At 52.1% G+C, this 26,993-nt stretch overlaps 1 protein-coding gene across 2 annotated transcripts in view; it reads left to right on the forward strand.

Moving 5' to 3' along the window:
• The first annotated feature begins 10,658 nt into the window (after positions 1-10,658).
• The window catches only part of STAT1 (signal transducer and activator of transcription 1), a 153,325-nt gene continuing 136,990 nt past the window's right edge, over positions 10,659-26,993 (forward strand). Inside the window, exons 1-2 of one of the 2 annotated variants that reach the window (XM_063932754.1) lie at positions 10,659-10,820; positions 25,991-26,119. In XM_063932754.1, the coding sequence (XP_063788824.1) occupies positions 25,992-26,119 (128 nt within the window). In that variant the 5' untranslated portion in view covers positions 10,659-10,820; position 25,991. The remainder of the gene's footprint in view (positions 10,821-25,990; positions 26,120-26,993) is intronic. The other variant, XM_063932755.1, reaches the window with a different exon arrangement.

Genomic DNA, 26,993 nt, shown 5'->3' on the forward strand with positions numbered 1-26,993 from the left:
TGACACTGTTGCACAGTGGTGTGTATGTGCTGATCCCCCTCCTCTCTGTGTGACACTGTTGCACAGTGGTGTGTATATGCTGATCCCCCTCCTCTCTGTGTGGCACTGTAGCACAGTGGTGTGTATGTGCTGATCCCCCTCCTCTCTGTGTGGCACTGTAGCACAGTGGTGTGTATGTGCTGATCCCCCTCCTCTCTGTGTGGCACTGTTGCACAGTGGTGTGTATATGCTGATCCCCCTCCTCTCTGTGTGACACTGTAGCACAGTGGTGTGTATATGCTGATCCCCCTCCTCTCTGTGTGACACTGTTGCACAGTGGTGTGTATGTGCTGATCCCCCTCCTCTCTGTGTGACACTGTTGCACAGTGGTGTGTATGTGCTGATCCCCCTCCTCTCTGTGTGACACTGTTGCACAGTGGTGTGTATATGCTGATCCCCCTCCTCTCTGTGTGGCACTGTTGCACAGTGGTGTGTATATGCTGATCCCCCTCCTCTCTGTGTGACACTGTAGCACAGTGGTGTGTATGTGCTGATCCCCCTCCTCTCTGTGTGACACTGTTGCACAGTGGTGTGTATGTGCTGATCCCCCTCCTCTCTGTGTGGCACTGTAGCACAGTGGTGTGTATATGCTGACCCCCCTCCTCTCTGTGTGACACTGTTGCACAGTGGTGTGTATATGCTGATCCCCCTCCTCTCTGTGTGACACTGTTGCACAGTGGTGTGTATGTGCTGATCCCCCTCCTCTCTGTGTGGCACTGTAGCACAGTGGTGTGTATATGCTGACCCCCCTCCTCTCTGTGTGGCACTGTTGCACAGTGGTGTGTATATGCTGACCCCCCTCCTCTCTGTGTGACACTGTTGCACAGTGGTGTGTATATGCTGATCCCCCTCCTCTCTGTGTGACACTGTTGCACAGTGGTGTGTATGTGCTGATCCCCCTCCTCTCTGTGTGGCACTGTAGCACAGTGGTGTGTATATGCTGACCCCCCTCCTCTCTGTGTGACACTGTTGCACAGTGGTGTGTATGTGCTGATCCCCCTCCTCTCTGTGTGACACTGTAGCACAGTGGTGTGTATGTGCTGATCCCCCTCCTCTCTGTGTGACACTGTTGCACAGTGGTGTGTATATGCTGATCCCCCTCCTCTCTGTGTGACACTGTTGCACAGTGGTGTGTATGCTGATCCCCCTCCTCTCTGTGTGGCACTGTTGCACAGTGGTGTGTATGTGCTGACCCCCCTCCTCTCTGTGTGGCACTGTTGCACAGTGGTGTGTATATGCTGATCCCCCTCCTCTCTGTGTGACACTGTAGCACAGTGGTGTGTATGTGCTGATCCCCTCCTCTCTGTGTGGCACTGTTGCACAGTGGTGTGTATATGCTGATCCCCCTCCTCTCTGTGTGACACTGTTGCACAGTGGTGTGTATGCTGATCCCCCTCCTCTCTGTGTGGCACTGTTGCACAGTGGTGTGTATGTGCTGATCCCCCTCCTCTCTGTGTGACACTGTTGCACAGTGGTGTGTATGCTGATCCCCCTCCTCTCTGTGTGGCACTGTAGCACAGTGGTGTGTATGTGCTGATGCCCCTCCTCTCTGTGTGACACTGTTGCACAGTGGTGTGTATATGCTGATCCCCCTCCTCTCTCTGTGACACTGTTGCACAGTGGTGTGTATGTGCTGATCCCCCTCCTCTCTGTGTGGCACTGTAGCACAGTGGTGTGTATATGCTGACCCCCCTCCTCTCTGTGTGACACTGTTGCACAGTGGTGTGTATGCTGATCCCCCTCCTCTCTGTGTGGCACTGTAGCACAGTGGTGTGTATGCTGATCCCCCTCCTCTCTGTGTGGCACTGTTGCACAGTGGTGTGTATGCTGATCCCCCTCCTCTCTGTGTGACACTGTAGCACAGTGGTGTGTATGTGCTGATCCCCTCCTCTCTGTGTGGCACTGTAGCACAGTGGTGTGTATGTGCTGATCCCCCTCCTCTCTGTGTGGCACTGTAGCACAGTGGTGTGTATATGCTGACCCCCCTCCTCTCTGTGTGACACTGTTGCACAGTGGTGTGTATGCTGATCCCCCTCCTCTCTGTGTGGCACTGTAGCACAGTGGTGTGTATATGCTGACCCCCCTCCTCTCTGTGTGGCACTGTAGCACAGTGGTGTGTATGTGCTGATCCCCTCCTCTCTGTGTGGCACTGTTGCACAGTGGTGTGTGTATGCTGATCCCCCTCCTGTCTGTGTGGCACTGTTGCACAGTGGTGTGTATGTGCTGATCCCCTCCTCTCTGTGTGGCACTGTTGCACAGTGGTGTGTATGCTGACCCCCCTCCTCTCTGTGTGACACTGTTGCACAGTGGTGTGTATATGCTGATCCCCCTCCTCTCTGTGTGACACTGTAGCACAGTGGTGTGTATGTGCTGATCCCCCTCCTCTCTGTGTGACACTGTTGCACAGTGGTGTGTATGTGCTGATCCCCCTCCTCTCTGTGTGACACTGTAGCACAGTGGTATGTATGTGCTGATCCCCCTCCTCTCTGTGTGACACTGTAGCACAGTGGTGTGTATATGCTGACCCCCCTCCTCTCTGTGTGGCACTGTTGCACAGTGGTGTGTATATGCTGACCCCCCTCCTCTCTGTGTGGCACTGTTGCACAGTGGTGTGTATGCTGATCCCCCTCCTCTCTGTGTGGCACTGTTGCACAGTGGTGTGTATGTGCTGACCCCCCTCCTCTCTGTGTGACACTGTTGCACAGTGGTGTGTATGTGCTGATCCCCCTCCTCTCTGTGTGGCACTGTTGCACAGTGGTGTGTATGCTGATCCCCCTCCTCTCTGTGTGGCACTGTTGCACAGTGGTGTGTATGTGCTGACCCCCCTCCTCTCTGTGTGACACTGTTGCACAGTGGTGTGTATGTGCTGATCCCCCTCCTCTCTGTGTGACACTGTAGCACAGTGGTGTGTATATGCTGATCCCCCTCCTCTCTGTGTGACACTGTAGCACAGTGGTGTGTATGTGCTGATCCCCCTCCTCTCTGTGTGACACTGTAGCACAGTGGTGTGTATATGCTGATCCCCCTCCTCTCTGTGTGGCACTGTTGCACAGTGGTGTGTATATGCTGATCCCCCTCCTCTCTGTGTGACACTGTAGCACAGTGGTGTGTATATGCTGATCCCCCTCCTCTCTGTGTGACACTGTAGCACAGTGGTGTGTATGTGCTGATCCCCCTCCTCTCTGTGTGGCACTGTTGCACAGTGGTGTGTATGCTGATCCCCCTCCTCTCTGTGTGGCACTGTTGCACAGTGGTGTGTATGTGCTGACCCCCCTCCTCTCTGTGTGACACTGTTGCACAGTGGTGTGTATATGCTGATCCCCCTCCTCTCTGTGTGGCACTGTTGCACAGTGGTGTGTATGTGCTGACCCCCCTCCTCTCTGTGTGACACTGTTGCACAGTGGTGTGTATGTGCTGATCCCCCTCCTCTCTGTGTGGCACTGTAGCACAGTGGTGTGTATGCTGATCCCCCTCCTCTCTGTGTGACACTGTTGCACAGTGGTGTGTATGCTGATCCCCCTCCTCTCTCTGTGACACTGTTGCACAGTGGTGTGTATGTGCTGATCCCCCTCCTCTCTGTGTGACACTGTTGCACAGTGGTGTGTATGTGCTGACCCCCCTCCTCTCTGTGTGACACTGTTGCACAGTGGTGTGTATGTGCTGATCCCCCTCCTCTCTGTGTGGCACTGTAGCACAGTGGTGTGTATGCTGATCCCCCTCCTCTCTGTGTGGCACTGTTGCACAGTGGTGTGTATATGCTGACCCCCTCCTCTCTGTGTGACACTGTAGCACAGTGGTGTGTATGTGCTGATCCCCCTCCTCTCTGTGTGGCACTGTAGCACAGTGGTGTGTATGTGCTGACCCCCCTCCTCTCTGTGTGACACTGTTGCACAGTGGTGTGTATGTGCTGATCCCCCTCCTCTCTGTGTGGCACTGTAGCACAGTGGTGTGTATGCTGATCCCCCTCCTCTCTGTGTGACACTGTTGCACAGTGGTGTGTATATGCTGATCCCCCTCCTCTCTGTGTGGCACTGTAGCACAGTGGTGTGTATGTGCTGATCCCCCTCCTCTCTGTGTGACACTGTTGCACAGTGGTGTGTATATGCTGATCCCCCTCCTCTCTGTGTGACACTGTTGCACAGTGGTGTGTATATGCTGATCCCCCTCCTCTCTGTGTGACACTGTAGCACAGTGGTGTGTATGTGCTGATCCCCCTCCTCTCTGTGTGACACTGTTGCACAGTGGTGTGTATGTGCTGATCCCCCTCCTCTCTGTGTGACACTGTTGCACAGTGGTGTGTATGTGCTGATCCCCTCCTCTCTGTGTGACACTGTTGCACAGTGGTGTGTATATGCTGATCCCCCTCCTCTCTGTGTGACACTGTAGCACAGTGGTGTGTATGCTGATCCCCCTCCTCTCTGTGTGACACTGTTGCACAGTGGTGTGTATGTGCTGATCCCCCTCCTCTCTGTGTGGCACTGTTGCACAGTGGTGTGTATGTGCTGATCCCCCTCCTCTCTGTGTGACACTGTTGCACAGTGGTGTGTATGTGCTGATCCCCCTCCTCTCTGTGTGGCACTGTTGCACAGTGGTGTGTATGTGCTGATCCCCCTCCTCTCTGTGTGGCACTGTAGCACAGTGGTATGTATATGCTGATCCCCCTCCTCTCTGTGTGACACTGTTGCACAGTGGTGTGTATATGCTGATCCCCCTCCTCTCTGTGTGGCACTGTTGCACAGTGGTGTGTATGTGCTGATCCCCCTCCTCTCTGTGTGACACTGTTGCACAGTGGTGTGTATATGCTGATCCCCCTCCTCTCTGTGTGACACTGTTGCACAGTGGTGTGTATGTGCTGATCCCCCTCCTCTCTGTGTGACACTGTTGCACAGTGGTGTGTATGTGCTGATCCCCCTCCTCTCTGTGTGACACTGTTGCACAGTGGTGTGTATGTGCTGATCCCCCTCCTCTCTGTGTGGCACTGTTGCACAGTGGTGTGTATGTGCTGATCCCCCTCCTCTCTGTGTGACACTGTTGCACAGTGGTGTGTATATGCTGATGCCCCTCCTCTCTGTGTGACACTGTTGCACAGTGGTGTGTATGTGCTGATCCCCCTCCTCTCTGTGTGACACTGTTGCACAGTGGTGTGTATGTGCTGATCCCCCTCCTCTCTGTGTGACACTGTTGCACAGTGGTGTGTATATGCTGATCCCCCTCCTCTCTGTGTGGCACTGTTGCACAGTGGTGTGTATGTGCTGATCCCCCTCCTCTCTGTGTGACACTGTTGCACAGTGGTGTGTATGTGCTGATCCCCCTCCTCTCTGTGTGACACTGTTGCACAGTGGTGTGTATGTGCTGATCCCCCTCCTCTCTGTGTGACACTGTTGCACAGTGGTGTGTATGCTGATCCCCCTCCTCTCTGTGTGGCACTGTAGCACAGTGGTGTGTATGTGCTGATCCCCCTCCTCTCTGTGTGACACTGTTGCAGGGTGGTGTGTATGTGCTGATCCCCCTCCTCTCTGTGTGACACTGTTGCACAGTGGTGTGTATGCTGATCCCCCTCCTCTCTGTGTGACACTGTTGCACAGTGGTGTGTATGCTGACCCCCCTCCTCTCTGTGTGACACTGTTGCACAGTGGTGTGTATATGCTGATCCCCCTCCTCTCTGTGTGACACTGTTGCACAGTGGTGTGTATATGCTGATCCCCCTCCTCTCTGTGTGGCACTGTAGCACAGTGGTGTGTATATGCTGACCCCCCTCCTCTCTGTGTGACACTGTAGCACAGTGGTGTGTATGTGCTGATCCCCCTCCTCTCTGTGTGACACTGTAGCACAGTGGTGTGTATATGCTGATCCCCCTCCTCTCTGTGTGACACTGTAGCACAGTGGTGTGTATATGCTGATCCCCCTCCTCTCTGTGTGACACTGTAGCACAGTGGTGTGTATATGCTGATCCCCCTCCTCTCTGTGTGGCACTGTTGCACAGTGGTGTGTATATGCTGATCCCCCTCCTCTCTGTGTGACACTGTTGCACAGTGGTGTGTATGTGCTGATCCCCCTCCTCTCTGTGTGACACTGTTGCACAGTGGTGTGTATGTGCTGATCCCCCTCCTCTCTGTGTGACACTGTTGCACAGTGGTGTGTATGTGCTGATCCCCCTCCTCTCTGTGTGACACTGTTGCACAGTGGTGTGTATATGCTGACCCCCCTCCTCTCTGTGTGACACTGTAGCACAGTGGTGTGTATATGCTGATCCCCCTCCTCTCTGTGTGACACTGTAGCACAGTGGTGTGTATATGCTGATCCCCCTCCTCTCTGTGTGACACTGTAGCACAGTGGTGTGTATATGCTGATCCCCCTCCTCTCTGTGTGACACTGTAGCACAGTGGTGTGTATATGCTGATCCCCCTCCTCTCTGTGTGGCACTGTAGCACAGTAGTGTGTATATGCTGATCCCCCTCCTCTCTGTGTGACACTGTAGCACAGTGGTGTGTATATGCTGATCCCCCTCCTCTCTGTGTGGCACTGTTGCACAGTGGTGTGTATATGCTGATCCCCCTCCTCTCTGTGTGACACTGTAGCACAGTGGTGTGTATATGCTGATCCCCTCCTCTCTGTGTGGCACTGTAGCACAGTGGTGTGTATGCTGATCCCCCTCCTCTCTGTGTGGCACTGTAGCACAGTGGTGTGTATGTGCTGATCCCCCTCCTCTCTGTGTGGCACTGTAGCACAGTGGTGTGTATGTGCTGATCCCCCTCCTCTCTGTGTGGCACTGTAGCACAGTGGTGTGTATATGCTGATCCCCCTCCTCTCTGTGTGACACTGTAGCACAGTGGTGTGTATATGCTGATCCCCCTCCTCTCTGTGTGACACTGTTGCACAGTGGTGTGTATGTGCTGATCCCCCTCCTCTCTGTGTGGCACTGTAGCACAGTGGTGTGTATGTGCTGATCCCCCTCCTCTCTGTGTGGCACTGTAGCACAGTGGTGTGTATGTGCTGATCCCCCTCCTCTCTGTGTGACACTGTAGCACAGTGGTGTGTATGTGCTGATCCCCCTCCTCTCTGTGTGGCACTGTTGCACAGTGGTGTGTATGTGCTGATCCCCCTCCTCTCTGTGTGACACTGTTGCACAGTGGTGTGTATGCTGATCCCCCTCCTCTCTGTGTGACACTGTTGCACAGTGGTGTGTATGTGCTGATCCCCCTCCTCTCTGTGTGACACTGTTGCACAGTGGTGTGTATGTGCTGATCCCCCTCCTCTCTGTGTGACACTGTAGCACAGTGGTGTGTATGCTGACCCCCCTCCTCTCTGTGTGACACTGTTGCACAGTGGTGTGTATATGCTGATCCCCCTCCTCTCTGTGTGGCACTGTTGCACAGTGGTGTGTATGTGCTGATCCCCCTCCTCTCTGTGTGACACTGTTGCACAGTGGTGTGTATGTGCTGATCCCCCTCCTCTCTGTGTGACACTGTTGCACAGTGGTGTGTATATGCTGATCCCCCTCCTCTCTGTGTGGCACTGTTGCACAGTGGTGTGTATGTGCTGATCCCCCTCCTCTCTGTGTGACACTGTTGCACAGTGGTGTGTATGTGCTGATCCCCCTCCTCTCTGTGTGACACTGTTGCACAGTGGTGTGTATATGCTGATCCCCCTCCTCTCTGTGTGACACTGTTGCACAGTGGTGTGTATGTGCTGATCCCCCTCCTCTCTGTGTGGCACTGTAGCACAGTGGTGTGTATATGCTGACCCCCCTCCTCTCTGTGTGGCACTGTTGCACAGTGGTGTGTATATGCTGACCCCCCTCCTCTCTGTGTGACACTGTTGCACAGTGGTGTGTATATGCTGATCCCCCTCCTCTCTGTGTGACACTGTTGCACAGTGGTGTGTATGTGCTGATCCCCCTCCTCTCTGTGTGGCACTGTAGCACAGTGGTGTGTATATGCTGACCCCCCTCCTCTCTGTGTGACACTGTTGCACAGTGGTGTGTATGTGCTGATCCCCCTCCTCTCTGTGTGACACTGTTGCACAGTGGTGTGTATGCTGATCCCCCTCCTCTCTGTGTGGCACTGTTGCACAGTGGTGTGTATGTGCTGACCCCCCTCCTCTCTGTGTGACACTGTTGCACAGTGGTGTGTATATGCTGATCCCCCTCCTCTCTGTGTGACACTGTTGCACAGTGGTGTGTATGCTGATCCCCCTCCTCTCTGTGTGGCACTGTTGCACAGTGGTGTGTATGTGCTGACCCCCCTCCTCTCTGTGTGACACTGTTGCACAGTGGTGTGTATGCTGATCCCCCTCCTCTCTGTGTGACACTGTAGCACAGTGGTGTGTATATGCTGACCCCCCTCCTCTCTGTGTGGCACTGTAGCACAGTGGTGTGTATATGCTGATCCCCCTCCTCTCTGTGTGACACTGTTGCACAGTGGTGTGTATGTGCTGATCCCCCTCCTCTCTGTGTGACACTGTTGCACAGTGGTGTGTATGTGCTGATCCCCCTCCTCTCTGTGTGACACTGTTGCACAGTGGTGTGTATGTGCTGATCCCCCTCCTCTCTGTGTGACACTGTTGCACAGTGGTGTGTATATGCTGATCCCCCTCCTCTCTGTGTGGCACTGTTGCACAGTGGTGTGTATGTGCTGATCCCCCTCCTCTCTGTGTGGCACTGTAGCACAGTGGTGTGTATATGCTGACCCCCCTCCTCTCTGTGTGGCACTGTAGCACAGTGGTGTGTATATGCTGACCCCCCCTCTTCTCTGTGTGGCACTGTTGCACAGTGGTGTGTATATGCTGACCCCCCTCCTCTCTGTGTGGCACTGTAGCACAGTGGTGTGTATATGCTGATCCCCCTCCTCTCTGTGTGGCACTGTAGCACAGTGGTGTGTATATGCTGATCCCCCTCCTCTCTGTGTGACACTGTAGCACAGTGGTGTGTATATGCTGATCCCCCTCCTCTCTGTGTGGCACTGTAGCACAGTGGTGTGTATATGCTGACCCCCCTCCTCTCTGTGTGGCACTGTTGCACAGTGGTGTGTATGTGCTGATCCCCCTCCTCTCTGTGTGGCACTGTTGCACAGTGGTGTGTATGCTGATCCCCCTCCTCTCTGTGTGGCACTGTTGCACAGTGGTGTGTATATGCTGATCCCCCTCCTCTCTGTGTGGCACTGTAGCACAGTGGTGTGTATATGCTGATCCCCCTCCTCTCTGTGTGGCACTGTAGCACAGTGGTGTGTATATGCTGATCCCCCTCCTCTCTGTGTGGCACTGTAGCACAGTGGTGTGTATATGCTGACCCCCCTCCTCTCTGTGTGGCACTGTAGCACAGTGGTGTGTATATGCTGACCCCCCTCCTCTCTGTGTGGCACTGTTGCACAGTGGTGTGTATATGCTGATCCCCCTCCTCTCTGTGTGGCACTGTAGCACAGTGGTGTGTATATGCTGATCCCCCTCCTCTCTGTGTGGCACTGTAGCACAGTGGTGTGTATATGCTGATCCCCCTCCTCTCTGTGTGACACTGTAGCACAGTGGTGTGTATGCTGACCCCCCTCCTCTCTGTGTGGCACTGTTGCACAGTGGTGTGTATGCTGATCCCCTCCTCTCTGTGTGACACTGTTGCACAGTGGTGTGTATATGCTGATCCCCCTCCTCTCTGTGTGGCACTGTAGCACAGTGGTGTGTATATGCTGATCCCCCTCCTCTCTGTGTGGCACTGTAGCACAGTGGTGTGTATATGCTGATCCCCCTCCTCTCTGTGTGACACTGTAGCACAGTGGTGTGTATGCTGATCCCCCTCCTCTCTGTGTGGCACTGTAGCACAGTGGTGTGTATATGCTGATCCCCCTCCTCTCTGTGTGGCACTGTAGCACAGTGGTGTGTATGTGCTGATCCCCCTCCTCTCTGTGTGACACTGTTGCACAGTGGTGTGTATGTGCTGATCCCCCTCCTCTCTGTGTGGCACTGTAGCACAGTGGTGTGTATATGCTGACCCCCCTCCTCTCTGTGTGGCACTGTTGCACAGTGGTGTGTATGCTGATCCCCCTCCTCTCTGTGTGACACTGTTGCACAGTGGTGTGTATGTGCTGATCCCCCTCCTCTCTGTGTGGCACTGTAGCACAGTGGTGTGTATATGCTGATCCCCCTCCTCTCTGTGTGGCACTGTTGCACAGTGGTGTATATGCTGATCCCCCTCCTCTCTGTGTGGCACTGTAGCACAGTGGTGTGTATATGCTGATCCCCCTCCTCTCTGTGTGACACTGTTGCACAGTGGTGTGTATATGCTGACCCCCCTCCTCTCTGTGTGGCACTGTTGCACAGTGGTGTGTATGCTGATCCCCCTCCTCTCTGTGTGACACTGTTGCACAGTGGTGTGTATATGCTGATCCCCCTCCTCTCTGTGTGACACTGTAGCACAGTGGTGTGTATATGCTGATCCCTCTCTGTGTGGCACTGTAGCACAGTGGTGTGTATATGCTGATCCCTCCCTCCTCTATATGCACATGCACCATGTATCACCCAGATCTCCCATCTCCTCCTGCAGCATGCACTGTGCGCTCTGTATGTCCCCCGGCGGCGGCGGGCGGGTGAGCAGGGTGAGCTGCGCGGTGATTGGCGGCGGCGGCTGGGAAGGCCGGGCCTCCCGAGTTACTCTCACTTTCGGTTTCCAGTAATCGCAGCTCTATACATTGTATCACTGTGCTGTGTCCGGTGCTGGCCGGTCTGATTCCCCGGTGTTCCCCGTTCCTGCATTACCGGAGCCGCCGTCAGACCGGGACCCTGCTCAGTGACAGGTAATATACAATATAATATAGAATGCCCAGAGCCCCGCATTATGTGCAGCAGCCTCCAGCAATCCCCCTCCTCCTCCTGCTGAGGATCCTGGAATAGATGGGATCAGGTCAGGTCGACGACAACTATTGGTCGACATGATCACTAGGTCGACATGAGTTTTTCAGATTTTTTTTAATTTTTTTAACCTTTTCCATACTTAACGATCCATGCGGACTACGATTGGGAATAGTAACCTGCGCCGGGCGCAGCAGTAGTGCAGCGAGGAACCTTGCCCATACAAGGGGACACGGTGCACTAATTGGGGTTCCCGGTCACTGTATGGAGAAAACGACACCAATAAAACATTAAAAAGTCATGTTGACCTTTTAACCGGTTGACCTAGACCATGTCGACCTAGAGACCCTGTCTACCCAGTTACTGTCGACTAATAGTGGTCGACATAGTTACTGTCGACCTTGCATACCACACCCGGATAGATACATTATATTTATTTGCTTCCACAAATGGTGACCTGACCATATGACCGCTCGTTAGTGTCTGTCTTCTGGTTATTAGCTTGGGGTGGGGTGTATCACTTATCGCAGTGAGACCGCCCCTATTCGGCTGCACTGTACTTACCTGCCGCGACAGCTCTTCCAATATAGTGAAAAGTAAATGCATAAAGCGGTTAAGAAAAAAAAATCAAATTGATATTTTCATAGTGCTGGTAAAGCACTGCAGTCCCAACACGTTCAGTACGAGCCCGATTGCCCTGGTGGTCTCAGGCCGCACTGTCCTGTCACCGGCTCTGTACGGAGGGGGCTGCTATAGGTGCTTCCACGCTGTCCTGTCACCGGCACTGTACGGAGGGGGCTGCTATAGGTGCTTCCACGCTGTCCTGTCACCGGCACTGTACGGAGGGGGCTGCTATAGGTGCTTCCACGCTGTCCTGTCACCGGCACTGTACGGAAGGGGCTGCTATAGGTGCTTCCACGCTGTCCTGTCACCGGCACTGTACGGAGGGGGCTGCAATGGGTGCTTACACATAGCCGTGTGCAGTACTGAGATGTGTGATCAGTAACTCATCTGCCCCATAGGGTATCGGACAGCTGTAGGTTGGTCCTTTGCTAGTGCCTGGGCTGGAGCCCCGGGGGGAGTTTACCCGCTTCCATCTCCTGGAGATGTCAGGGCGCAGTTCCGGCTGCACTTACTAATGCTGCGGTAGCTCTAGAGCCCAGTTTTTAACCCTGCACCTCTGGACATTGGCCACCACACAATAAAAACACCTGAGTCCCACTCCTTACATTATTTGTCATTTTTACTCTTTATAGCAATGTCCCTTACACATTATGCCACACACTGTAATGCCCTTTACACATTATGCCACACACTGTAATGCCCTTTACACATTATGCCACACACTGTAATGCCCTTTACACATTATGCCACACACTGTAATGCCCTTTACACATTATGCCACACACTGTAATGCCCTGTACACATTATGCCACACACTGTAATGCCCAACACCATATCATGCCCCATAGTTATGCCTCTGACATCATATTATGCCCCACTCAGTAATGCACCTAACAAATTTTGTCCCACAGAGTAATGCCCCTTACAAATGATGCCCCCACAGTTATGCCCCTGACACAATATTATGCCCCACACAGTAATGCCTCTTACAAATTATGGCACACAGTGAGACTACCTATTTTTAAACTACCTTCTTGTTGTCAGGGGTTTCATGACCACCTTCCTGTCTGGTGCCAAAATGCAGCGATTTGCTAGTCTGCAATCGAGCGGTGTGGCTAAAATGGTGCGATTTGGCATAATTTTACCCCGTCCCTCAAAAAGGAGCCTGCTTCACTATGGAAGTGGGAGGGAGACGGGAGTTCAGCCACTACCCCAAAACTCGCGAGTCTCCCGCTGCTTTCCGGAGAGTTGGAAAGTATGGCTTACCGGCTATCCTGATTGGCGTAGTTCTTCGCTAATATCTTGATGGGACAGCTGCGCGATATCTCTGTTATCTACTGCAAATCCTAATAATGGGTACGGGTTTACTGCAATTTTACTAGTGCTACATTTTACACATAGACATGGAGTGTGAGATGGGGGGTAGTGCTGGGAGAGCACACAGGCAGGGCTGCCATTAGAAATTGTGGGGCCCGGACCTAACAAAAGAGACAGGGCTCCCCCCAAAAGAATGAAAAGATTCTGCCACACAGCTCCACCCCTATGTGATGTCATGCATTGTGACATTACATATAAGTGGAGCGCACTGCGGACCTACAGGAATGGATCACGGAGAGCTGATGCGCAGTTGAAGGCTTGTTTTAAGAAGTCCTCCCTGTGCATCAGCATGCTGTTGTTTCACAGCCTGGTGCAGCTCTCCAGGTATTGGTGGTAGGAGCCAGGGGCCCGGGACACCAGGCCCCACAGTCCCCCCCCCCCCCCACCCCCCCCTGAGGCTGCCCTGCACAAAGGGCATGGTGTAGCAGAAGGTGCAGTGTAGTCACGCTGTAGATCAGCCAGCACCTGACTGCTGCTTAACCATTCCAGAATGGAATACTGAGGTTTACTCAGGAGGCTCTGCCCACACCCAGCTAGCTGTTACCCAGGGTCTGTGTGGCGGCAGCCTCTAGGACAAGTACAGTTTGCAGATCATAGATTCATGCCACCTTCCCTTTGCAGTCTGTCAGCAGCAGCAGCTGTGGGAGCTAGCATGTCCTCGCAGAAGATAGGAGCAATAAGGAAGGGGGGGGGGGGGGGGTGTACAATCTCCTAATTATGTCATCTTAATAAGGGGGAGCTTAGGGGATGGATGGCGGGTACTAAATGCCCTGGCCAGTTGCCGAAAGGGGCAGATGTCTCCCCATGCAGCACACTATGCCTCAATTTAGCATAATTTTTTCTTTCTGGATGAGGCGTGGCCACGTGGGAAATCCGCACATCCAGCTTCGAGGACAGCACGGTGGCACAATGGTTAGCTTTGCTGCCTCTTAGCACTATGGTCACAAGTTACATTCCAGCCAGGTCCCCTAGCTGTGTGGAGTTTGTTCTATTTGCGTAAGTTTCCCCCAGGTACTCTGGTTTACCCCCACAATGCAATGTGGTAGGTGAACCCTAGTCTGTGTGTGTACATGTGATAGGGTATATAGTTTGTAAGCTCCGCTGGGTAAGGGCCAGATATGAATGGCCAACTATTCTGTAATTGCTGTATAGGTGTGCGCTATAGAAATAACTAATAATGGAATACATACGATTTACCGGCAGACGGGATGCAGGCTGTCAATATATCGACAGCGTCATCCTGTCTGTCTGAAGACCGGCAGCAAGTCCCCTTGCGGGCTTCCTGCGCTCGCCGTACTATAAGCCTGGCGTGGACCCTCCAACCGAATTTGAATACCCTGTGCTTGTCAGGATTTCCTCTGTCGGCATTTCACCGGCTGTTGGGATTCCGGTGTCGGTCTCCTGAACGCTGAGATCCCCCTCCATGACTCAGACTGATTTCGCCGGGACAGAGCTTGCTGAATATCTTGGCAGTGAGGCGATAGCCATCAGTTCACTGATATGACATAGTCCAAATGCGCAACAGTGTCATGTTCCGAAATATATCGGAGGAGGACGGAGGCTGCCGCAGAGGGGTGGCAAGAAATTCTAATTTTAGGGGAGAAAAAAAAAATTACTTTCTGAAAACCCGGCCCCTCCGTCATGCATTGCAAGATCATTCTAGCAGGAAGAACAAACCGTCTATGTACTAAGCCGTGGAAAGTGATAAAGTACCAGGCAATCAGCTCCTATCTGCCATGTTACAGGCTGTGTTTGAAAAATGACAGTTGGGAGCTGATTGGCTGGTACTTTCTCTCTCTCTCTCTCTCTCTCTCTCTCTCTCTCTCTCTCTCTCTCTCTCTCTCTCTCTCTCTCTCTCTCTCTCTCTCCAAACCTTAGTACATATGCCCCATAGTCTTAGAAACATCCTGTGCATTAAGTTACGGTTTCCCAAAAACTGAAATATTTTTTGTCAGATTGCAAAACAGGAAGTGGAGGAAGATTGCAACTGTATACTTTTGTTTCGGCACCCACAGACGGTTCTCCGTTCACCAGCCAAATTTCAGCTCAATGGGGTATATTTACTAAAATTCGTATTTTTCAGAATGAGGTTAAAGTTCAAACACGAATGACATCGAAAGTGTAAATTTGCAACTTTTTGAATTTATTACGACTAATTTACTAAACTGTCGTATTCTGCATTTTCGTGTTTTCCGATGTCGATGTCATTCGTATTTTTTGTCAGTGTTTTACAGGAGTGAATAGTAAAACACTGCCGACATTAACACAATGAATCTCGGCCGGATCTGTGAGATCCGTGCAGGGCTTCATTGTGCACCTTTCGTAAAAAAAAAAAAAAAAAAATTTTTTAAAAGCAACAAAAAAAAATGTGTGGGGTCCCCCCCCTAAGCAAAACCAGCCTCGGGCTCTTTGGGCCGGTCCTGGTTGACAAAATATGGGAAAAAAATGACAGGGGTTCCCCCATATTTCATCAACCAGCACCGGGCTCTGCGCCTGGTCCTGGTTCCAAAAATACGGGGGACAAAAAGCGTAGGGGTCCCCCGTATTTTTAAAATCAGCACCGGGCTCCACTAGCCAGGTACATAATGCCACAGCCGGTGGACACTTTTATAGTGGTCCCGGCGGCCCTGGCATTGCATACCCAACTAGTCACCCCTGGCCGGGGTACCCTGGAGGAGTGGGAACCCCTTAAATCAAGGGGTCCCTCCCCTCCAGCTACCCAAGGGCCAGGGGTGAAGCCCGAGCCTGTCCCCCCCCCCATCCAAGGGCGGCGGATGGGGGCTGATAGCCTTTTGAAAAAATTGGGAATATTGGTTTTAGTAGCAGTACTACAAGTCCCAGCAAGCCTCCCCCGCAAGCTGGTACTTGGAGAACCACAAGTACCAGCATGCGGTGGAAAACCGGGCCCGCTGGTACCTGTAGTACTACTACTAAAAAAAATACCCCCCAAAAAACAGGACACACACACCGTGACAGTATAAGTTTATTACATACATGCACACCTCCAAACATACATACTTACCTATGTTCACACGAGGCTCGGTCCTCTTCTCCATGTAGAATCCTCGGGGTACCTGTGAAAAAAATTATACTCACATAATCCAGTGTTGCTTGTCATCTTTGTATAATCCACGTACTTGACAAAACAAAAAAACGGAAACCCGACCACGCACTGAAAGGGGTCCCATGTTTACACATGGGACCCCTTTCCCCGACTGCCAGGACCCCCCCTGACTCCTGTCAAAGAGGGTCCCTTCAGCCAATCAGGGAGCGCCACGTCGTGGCACTCTCCTGATTGGCTGTGTGCTCCTGTAGTGTCTGTGAGGCAGCACACGGCAGAGATACAATGTAGCGCCTATGCGCTCCATTGTATCCAATGGTGGGAACTTTGCGGTCAGCGGTGAGGTTACTTTCGGTCAACCGCTGACCACAAAGTTCCCACCATTGGATACAATGGAGTGCATAGGCGCTACATTGTATCTCTGCCGTGTGCTGCCTCACAGACACTACAGGAGCACACAGCCAATCAGGAGAGTGCCACGACGTGGCGCTCCCTGATTGGCTGAAGGGACCCTCTTTGACAGGAGTCAGGGGGTGTCCTGGCAGTCGGGAAAGGGGTCCCATGTGTAAACATGGGACCCCTTTCAGTGTGTGGTCGGGTTTCCGTTTTTTTGTTTTGCCAAGTACGTGGATTATACAAAGAAAACAAGATACCCTGGATTATGTGGGTATAATTTTTTCACAGGTACCCCAAGGATTCTACATGGAGAAGAGGACCGACCCTCGTGTGAACATAGGTAAGTATGTATGTTTGGAGGTGTGCATGTATGTAATAAACTTATACTGTCACGGTGTGTGTGTCCTGTTTTTTGGGGGGTATTTATTTAGTAGTAGTACTACAGGTACCGGCGGGCCCGGTTTTCCACCGCATGCTGGTACTTGTGGTTCTCCAAGTACAAGCTTGCGGGGGAGGCTTGCTGGGACTTGTAGTACTGCTACTAAAAACAATATTCCCATTTCTCTGACGTCCTAGTGGATGCTGGGAACTCCGTAAGGACTATGGGGAATAGCGGGCTCCGCAGGAGACTGGGCACTCTAAAAGAAAGATTAGGTACTATCTGGTGTGCACTGGCTCCTCCCTCTATGCCCCTCCTCCAGACCTCAGTTAGAATCTGTGCCCGGCCCGAGCTGGTTGCACACTAGGGGCTCTCCTGAGCTCCTAGTAAAGAAAGTATTTGTTAGGTTTTTTATTTTCAGTGAGATCTGCTGGCAACAGACTCACTGCTACGAGGGACTAAGGGGAGAAGAAGCGAACCTACCTGCTTGCAGCTAGCTTGGGCTTCTTAGGCTACTGGACACCATTCGCTCCAGAGGGATCGAACACAGGCCCAGCCTCGGTCGTCTGGTCCCGGAGCCGCGCCGCCGTCCCCCTTACAGAGCCAGAAGCAAGAAGAACGTCGGCTGAAGACTGGTCTTCATTAAGGTAGCGCACAGCACTGCAGCTGTGCGCCATTGCTCCCTATGCACACCACATACTCCGGTCACTGATGGGTGCAGGGCGCTGGGGGGGGGGTTGCCCTGGGCTGCAATTAGAGTACCTTAACTTTGGCAAACAACACATAATATAGCCTAATAAGCTATATATGTGTAAAAATCCCCTGCCATAATACAATTATAAGAGCGGGAGAAGTCCGCCGAAAAAAAGGGGCGGGGCTATCTCCCTCAGCACACTGGCGCCATTTTCTCTTCACAGTGCAGCTGGAAGACAGCTCCCCAGGCTCTCCCCTGCAGTTTCCAGGCTCAAAGGGTAAAAAAGAGAGGGGGGGCACTAAATTTAGGCGCAAACTGTATATAAAAAGCAGCTATAGGGAAAAATCACTTTCTATTAGTGAAAATCCCTGATTAAATAGCGCTGTGGTGTGTGCTGGCATACTCTCTCTCTGTCTCCCCAAAGGACTTTGTGGGGTCCTGTCCTCAGTCAGAACATTCCCTGTGTGTGTGCGGTGTGTCGGTACGGCTGTGTCGACTTGTTTGATGAGGAGGCTTATGTGGAGGCGGAGCAGGTGCCGATAAATGTGATGTCACCCCCTGCGGGGCCGACACCAGAGTGGGTGGATATGTGGAAGGTATTAACCGACAGTGTCAACTCCTTACATAAAAGGCTGGATGACGTAACAGCCATGGGACAGCCGGCTTCTCAGCCCGCGCCTGCCCAGGCGTCTCAAAGGCCATCAGGGGCTCAAAAACGGCCGCTACCTCAGATGGCAGACAGATGTCGACACGGAGTCTGACTCCAGTGTCGACGAGGTTGAGACATATACACAATCCACTAGGGGCATCCGTTGCATGATTTCGACAATGAAAAATGCGTTACACATTTCTGACATTAACCCAAGTACCACTAAAAAGGGGTTTTATGTTTGGGGAGAAAAAGCAGCCAGTGTTTTGTTCCCCCATCAGATGAATTGAATGAAGTGTGTGAAGAAGCGTGGGTTTCCCCCGATAAGAAACTGGTAATTTCTAAAAAGTTACTGATGGTGTACCCTTTCCCGCCAGAGGATAGGTCACGTTGGGAGATATCCCCTAGGGTATATAAGGCGCTCACACGTTTGTCAAAAAAGGTGGCACTGCCGTCTCAGGATACGGCCACCTTGAAGGAGCCTGCTGATAGAAAGCAGGAGGAAATCCTGAAGTCTGTATATACACACTCAGGTACTATACTGAGACATGCAATTGCCTCAGCATGGAGGTGTAGTGCTGCTGCAGCGTGGTCTGATACCCTGTCAGATAATAGTGTTACCCTCGACAGGGATACTATTTTGCTAACCATAGAGCATATTAAAGCCGTCGTCTTATATATGAGGGATGCACAGAGGGATATTTGCCGGCTGGCATCCAGAATTAATGCAATGTCCATTTCTGCCAGGAGGGTATTATGGACCCGGCAGTGGACAGGTGATGCTGATTCTAAAAGGCACATGGAGATTCTGCCTTATAAGGGTGAGGAATTGTTTGGGGATGGTCTCTCGGACCTCGTATCCACAGCAACAGCTGGTAAGTCAAAATTTTTACCTCAGGTTCCCTCACAGCCTAAGAAAGCACCGTATTATCAGGTACAGTCCTTTCGGCCTCAGAAAAGCAAGCGGGTCAAAGGCGCTTCCTTTCTGCCAGAGGCAAGGGAAGAAGGAAAAAGGCTGCACCAGACAGCCAGTTCCCAGGATCAAAAATCTTCCCCCGCTTCCTCTAAGTCCACCGCATGACGCTGGGGCTCCACAGGCTGAGCCAGGTGCGGTGGGGGCGCGTCTCCGGAACTTCAGCGACCAGTGGGCTCGCTCACAGATGGATCCCTGGGTTCTGCAAGTAGTATTACAGGGATACAAGCTGGAGTTCGAGGCGACTCCCCCTCGCCGTTACCTCAAATCAGCCTTGCCTGCTGCCCTCAGAGAAAGGGAGGTAGTACTGGCGGCAATTCACAAGCTATATCTTCAGCAGGTGATAATCAAGGTACCCCTCCTTCAACAGGGACGGGGTTACTATTCCACAATGTTGTACCGAAACCAGACGGTTCGGTGAGACCCATTCTAAATTTAAAATCCTTGAACATTTATATAAAAACGTTCAAGTTCAAAGTACCTCAAGGGTGTGGTACAGGACTGTCATTACCAATTACAGCCGTTGCCGTCTGGTCTGTCCACGGCACCGTGGGTATTTACCAAGGTAATGGCCGAAATGATGATGCTCCTCCGAAAGAAGGGAGTCATGATTATTCCGTACTTGGACGATCTCCTTATAAAGGCGAGGTCCAAAGAGCAGTTGCTAGTCGGCGTGGCACTATCTCAGGAAGTGCTGCATCAGCACGGCTGGATTCTGAATATCCCAAAGTCGCAGCTGATTCCTGCGACGTGTCTGCTGTTCTTAGGCATGATTCTGGACACAGAACAGAAGAAGATATTTCTCCCGAAATAGAGAAGGCCCAGGAATTATCATCTCTGGTCAGGGTCCTCCTGAAACCAAAGCAGGTGTTGGTGCATCACTGCACGCGAGTCCTGGGAAAGATGGTAGCTTCTTACGAAGCAAGTCCCTTCGGCAGATTCCATGCAAGGATCTTCCAGTGGGATCTGTTGGACAAGTGGTCCGGATCGCATCTCCAGATGCATCGGTTAATCACCCTGTCCCCGAGGGCCAGGGTGTCTCTGCTGTGGTGGCTGCAGAGTGCTCATCTGCTCGAAGGCCGCAGATTCGGCATACAGGACTGGGTCCTGGTGACCACGGATGCAAGCCTCCGAGGTTGGGGGGCAGTCACCCAGGGAAGAAACTTCCAAGGACAATGGTCAAGTCAGGAAACTTCCCTACACATAAATATTCTGGAACTAAGGGACATTTACAACGCCCTGAGTCAAGCAGAACCCCTGCTTCAAAACCAACCGGTTCTGATTCAGTCAGACAACATCACAGCGGTCGCCCATGTAAACCGCCAGGGCGGCACAAGAAGCAGGGTGGCAATGGCAGAAGCCACAAGGATTCTTTGATGGCGGAGAATCACGTGATAGCACTGTCAGCAGTGTTCATTCCCGGAGTGGACAACTGGGAAGCAGACTTCCTCAGCAGGCACGACCTCCACCCGGGAGAGTGGGGACTTCATCCAGAGGTCTTCCAGCTGATTGTGAACCGTTGGGAACGGCCACAGGTGGACATGATGGCGTCCCGCCTCAACAAAAAGCTAAAAAGATATTGCGCCAGGTCAAGGGACCCTCAGGCGATAGCTGTGGACGCTCTAGTGACACCGTGGGTGTACCAGTCGGTTTATGTGTTCCCTCCTCTTCCTCTCATACCCAAGGTACTGAGAATAATAAGAAGGAGAGGAGTAAGAACTATACTCATTGTTCCGGATTGGCCAAGAAGAGCTTGGTACCTAGAACTTCAAGAAATTATCTCAGAGGACCCTTGGCCTCTGCCGCTCAGACAGGACCTGCTACTGCAGGGGCCCTGTCTGTTCCAAGACTTACCGCGGCTGCGTTTGACGGCATGGCGGTTGAACACCGGATCCTAAAGGAAAAGGGCATTCCGGAAGAAGTCATTCCTACGCTGATAAAAGCTAGGAAGGATGTGAACGCAAAACATTATCACCGCATGTGGCGGAAATATGTTGCTTGGTGTGAGGCCTGGAAGGCCCCAACGGAGGAATTTCAGCTGGGTCGATTTCTGCACTTCCTACAGTCAGGGGTGACTATGGGCCTCAACTTGGGTTCCATTAAGGTCCAGATTTTGGCTCTGTCGATTTTCTTCCAAAACGAACTGGCTTCACTGCCTGAAGTTCAGACTTTTGTTAAAGGAGTGCTGCATATTCAGCCCCTTTTGTGCCTCCAGTGGCACCTTGGGATCTCAACGTGGTGTTGGATTTCCTAAAGTCGCATTGGTTGAGCCACTTAAAACCGTGGAGCAAAAATATCTCACGCGGAAAGTGGTCATGCTGTTGGCCTTGGCTTCGGCCAGGCGTGTATCAGAATTGGCGGCTTTGTCATGTAAAAGCCCTTATCTGATTTTTCATATGGATAGGGCGGAATTGAGGACTCGTTCCCAATTTCTTCCTAAGGTGGTATCGGCGTTTCATTTGAACCAACCTATTGTGGTGCCTGCGGCTACTCGGGACTTGGAGGATTCCAAGTTGCTGGACGTAGTCAGGGCCCTGAAAATCTATGTTTCCAGGATGGCTAGAGTCAGGAAAACTGACTCGCTATTTATCCTGTATGCACCCAACAAGCTGGGTGCTCCTGCTTCAAAGCAGACTATTGCTCGCTGGATCTATAGCACGATTCAACTTGCACTTTCTGCGGCTGGACTGCCGCATCCTAAATCAGTAAAAGCCCATTCCACGAGGAAGGTGGGCTCTTCTTGGGCGGCTTCCCGAGGGATCTCGGCTTTACAGCTTTGCCGAGCTGCTACTTGGTCGGGGTCAAACAAGTTTGCTAAGTTCTACAAGTTTGTTACCCTGGCTGGGGAGGACCTTGAGTTTGCTCATTTGGTGCTGCAGAGTCATCCGCGCTCTCCCGCCCGTTTGGGAGCTTTGGTATAATCCCCATGGTCCTTACGGAGTTCCCAGCATCCACTAGGACGTCAGAGAAAATAAGAATTTACTCACCGGTAATTCTATTTCTCGTAGTCCGTAGTGGATGCTGGGCGCCCATCCCAAGTGCGGATTGTCTGCAATACTTGTATATAGTTATTGCCTAACTAAAGGGTTATTGTTATGAGCCATCTTTTCGTGAGGCTCAGTTGTTATTCATACTGTTAACTGGGTATAGTATCACGAGTTGTACGGTGTGATTGGTGTGGCTGGTATGAGTCTTACCCGGGATTCCAAATCCTTTCCTTATTGTGTCAGCTCTTCCGGGTACAGTTTCCCTAACTGAGGTCTGGAGGAGGGGCATAGAGGGAGGAGCCAGTGCACACCAGATAGTACCTAATCTTTCTTTTAGAGTGCCCAGTCTCCTGCGGAGCCCGCTATTCCCCATGGTCCTTACGGAGTTCCCAGCATCCACTACGGACTACGAGAAATAGAATTACCGGTGAGTAAATTCTTATTTTTTTTCAAAAGGCAATCAGCCCCCCATCCGCCGCCCTTGGAAGGGGGGGACAGCCTCGGGCTTCAGCCCTGGCCCTTGGGTGGCTGGAGGGGGGGAACCCCTTGATTTAAGGGGTTCCCACTCCTCCAGGGTACCCCGGCCAGGGGTGACTTGTTGGGTATGTAATGCCAGGGCCGCCGGGACCACTATAAATGTGTCCACCGGCTGTGACATTATGTACCTGGCTAGTGGAGCCCGGTGCTGGTTTTAAAAATACGGGGGACTCCTACGCTTTTTGTCCCCCGTATTTTTGGAACCAGGACCAGGCGCAGAGCCCGATGCTGGTTGATGAAATATGGGGGAACCCCTGTCATTTCCCCCCCCCCATATTTTGTCAACCAGGACCGGCTCAAAGAGCCCGAGGCTGCTTTTGCTTAGGAGGAGGGACCCCACGCATTTTAAAAAAAATAAATTTAACACTTTCCCACCCCTTACCACTGATAAACATGCACGGATCTCACGGATCCGTGCATGCCTATCAGAACACGGTAAAAAAAGCAGGTCTATTTTAAAACTGCTTTTTTTTACGATTTGTATTTATTCACGGCAGTGTTTGGCTATTGCCGGCAGTGTTTGTGAAACATAAATTTTAGTAAATGACCGAGTTCTATCAAATAACAGGCGTATTTGACAGATGGTGTATTCATTTGTTTTTGTTTTCTTTGACTTCAAAAAAAATATGAATGCACTCATCACTGCCGAGATTTGTTCTTAGTAAATTCCCGAGATGACACTTAGAAGAAAAAACGCAAAATCGGTCAAAATCGGGAGCTTAGTAAATATACCCCAATATCTCTGACACTTTTGAGGTGTAGCCCCTCCATCCAGGCCTCCACTGTACAATGCAGCGATTTATCGACCACCCACTTCGCTCAGGGAAATGGCCAGTGCCGGGAATCCGCAGGTAGGCTCCGAAAGACTTTGCTACTCTTCCGGTAGTCCGGAAGCGCCACCCAAGATTCAGAAGCCTCCCAGGCTTTCCATGAGCGTAGGAGAGTGTGCATGACATACCTAAAGGGTGTGTTTTGTAAATGCCGTTCCTATCCTTTATCATTAAGTAGTTCAGAAAGCTGCGTTCTTCGTAGGAAAGGGATTGTGGGGGTTCCTCTACATGTCACGTGGCATCCTCAACTGTTTATGACATCATGGAAAAGTGCGGCCCCCACGGCCCTTTCTCTACACCAATAAGCACCTCTTTATACCATGCGCCCCAGATACTGGCATGCGCGGCACTAAAGCGGCACCTACCAGTAGAACGTATTTCCCCACTGTCTCGGAATTGAGACGGAAGTTCTGAACTACAGGTCGCTGGAGATTATCTCCTTACTAGGGACATCTGGATGGTATGATGGCGGGCCATCATCGTTATGACCAGAAGATTGAATTCACTAATTAGCTGCATGATTATACAGTCCTGGCCTGGCACTCTTCTTACACAGGTTGTGCTTTTGGGTCTTTAATGTCCATTTTAAGTTAACAGGAAAATAAGTGCGCAAAGGTGGTCTGTGCCGTGTAGCCCACTACCACATGTATAGTCCCAATATTGGGTCACGTAATCTTTTATAAACTAAGAGTAAGATGGAGATGTATTAAGCCTTCTGGAGAGTGGAGAAGTTGCAGCCAATCATATTCTACCTGTCATTTTATAGAATGCACCCGAATGTTATCTAGAAGCTGATTGGTTTCTACTTATCCTCTCTACCACTTATTATGACTCTTGATGCATCTCCCCATTAAATTAGAGTGAGAGGTGTTTATATTTTGAGATGGGACCGCCGGTGGTCCCAGTGTTACGTCAGGATTTGGCCTGGCCCCAGTGTTACGGCAGGATTTGGCCTGGCCCCAGTGTTACGGCAGGATTTGGCTTGGCCCCAGTGTGACGGCAGGATTTGGCCTGGCCCCAGTGTTACGGCAGGATTTGGCCTGGCCCCAGTGTTACGGCAGGATTTGGCTTGGCCCCAGTGTTACGGCAGGATTTGGCCTGGCCCCAGTGTTACGGCAGGATTTGGCCTGGCCCCAGTGTTACGGCAGGATTTGGCCTGGCCCCAGTGTTACGACAGGATTTGGCCTGGCCCCAGTGTTACGGCAGGATTTGGCCTGGCCCCAGTGGTACGGCAGGATTTGGCCTGCTCCCAGTGTTACGGCAGGATTTGGCCTGGCCCCAGTGTTACGGCAGGATTTGGCCTGGCCCCAGTGTTACGGCAGGATTTGGCCTGGCCCCAGTGTTACGGCAGGATTTGGCCTGGCCCCAGTGTTACGGCAGGATTTGGCCTGCTCCCAGTGTTACGGCAGGATTTGGCCTGGCCCCAGTGTTACGGCAGGATTTGGCCTGGCCCCAGTGTTACGGCAGGATTTGGCCTGGCCCCAGTGTTACGGCAGGATTTGGCCTGGCCCCAGTGTTACGGCAGGATTTGGCCTGGCCCCAGTGGTACGGCAGGATTTGGCCTGGCCCCAGTGTTACGGCAGGATTTGGCCTGGCCCCAGTGTTACGGCAGGATTTGGCCTGCTCCCAGTGTTACGGCAGGATTTGGCTTGGCCCCAGTGTTACGGCAGGATTTGGCTTGGCCCCAGTGTTACGGCAGGATTTGGCTTGGCCCCAGTGTTACGGCAGGATTTGGCCTGGCCCCAGTGTAACGGCAGGATTTGGCCTGGCCCCAGTGTTACGGCAGGATTTGGCCTGGCCCCAGTGTTACGGCAGGATTTGGCCTGGCCCCAGTGTTACGGCATGATTTGGCCTGCTCCCAGTGTTACGGCATGATTTGGCCTGCTCCCAGTGTTACGGCATGATTTGGCCTGCTCCCAGTGTTACGGCAGGATTTGGCCTGCTCCCAGTGTTACGGCAGGATTTGGCTTGGCCCCAGTGTTACGGCAGGATTTGGCTTGGCCCCAGTGTTACGGCAGGATTTGGCCTGGCCCCAGTGTTACGGCAGGATTTGGCCTGCTCCCAGTGTTACGGCAAGATTTGGCCTGCTCCCAGTGTTACGGCAGGATTTGGCCTTAAACATGCATTTTCCGAACGTAAAATATACAGGGGAAATGTATCAAGCCTTGGAGAGAGATAAAATGGAGGATTTGATGATTGGTATTGTGTCGTGCCTGATGTTACAACCGGGCAGACATTTAAATGCCCGCCAAGTTGAGATGTCAGTCACCGGCCGGCGGTCCCTGCGGCAAGTATAGGCGCGGTCATAGGCAGGTGGTCCGATATATCTATAGCATGCTGCAGGGCCGGCGTCATTCAGAGAATTCGGTGATACACACCCATTGACGGGCTCACGATAAATCTGCTGTTCAATAGATCGCCCGATATATCGCTCAGTGTGTGCCCAGCTTAAGTGTCATTTATATAGAACAGACTTTGAAACTTTGGGTGGTACTTTATCTATCTCCCCGTTATCTCTCTCCACTGCTTAGTACATCTGCCCCCCAAGGCTTAGTAAATAGAACCCTTTGTCGCCCTCCAATAAGATTGATGTAGTTGTGTGTTTCAGGATGGCTCAGTGGTACGAGTTACAGCAAATCGATACCAAGTTCTTGGAACAAGTCCACCAGCTGTACGATGACAGCTTCCCCATGGAGATACGGCAGTACCTGGCTCAGTGGCTAGAAGCACAAGACTGGTAAGAGAGAAAGATGTTTCACGTATGTTGTGTATTATGGGACAGTTCATTGTGTCAGTATATGGCGGATGTCATGCTGTGAAGATACATAATAGATCACTGCCGCTGTCTAGCGTTTTTCCTGTAGAGCGTAAGCCTGCGAGCCGAGCCCTCTCACCACATTGCCTGTTTCTAGCCAGTCTTGTTTTTTCTTTTCATTTGTTCCCAATTGTAAAACGCCACGGAATATGCTGGCGCTATATTAGTAAATTATAATTAATGTTGGGATTTTATCTGCCCCTGCACCATCGCGTGATCTGCCCCTGCCCTCTGGCACAGTTACATTCTCTCATCAATGTGATTTAATAGTGGATTCCGGGGGTGATTCAGATCTGATCGGAGACGTGTTAAACTTAGCACATCTGCGATCATTTTCACAGACATGCGTAGTGTTCACTCTAGGCTGTTTTAGCAGGGCGCCGCGGCCTGCCCGTTTTTTAGCAGGCAAAACCCGCCCTGCCCCTTTTGCGGCACCCTGCTAGAACAGCCGCCCGCTTCATGCCCTCCTGGCGTGTATAGATGCCGTGCGCATGCGCGCGGCATCCATTCACGCATTGGGAGAGGGCTGGGGGAAGCCCAGCACCGACGGAGGTGCTGGGCACGCCCCCAACAGTGACGTCGCCGGCCACAGACGCTCTCTATAGTAGCGTCTGTGGGCCGCACCGCCCCCTAAAATGACGTAGGTGTGGTCACGCCCCCTAATTTGCGTGGTCACGCCCCCGTTTCGGGCACATGTGCCCCCGGAGTCCGGCGCCCTGCCCCTTTTCACTCCTAGAGTGAACACTACTGCGGGGTGTTGCCCAGCACAGGGATAGTCCACCCCGCAAGTCAGGCC

The sequence above is a fragment of the Pseudophryne corroboree genome, chromosome 7 (genome assembly GCF_028390025.1).
Source record: "Pseudophryne corroboree isolate aPseCor3 chromosome 7, aPseCor3.hap2, whole genome shotgun sequence".
NCBI lineage: Eukaryota > Metazoa > Chordata > Amphibia > Anura > Myobatrachidae > Pseudophryne > Pseudophryne corroboree.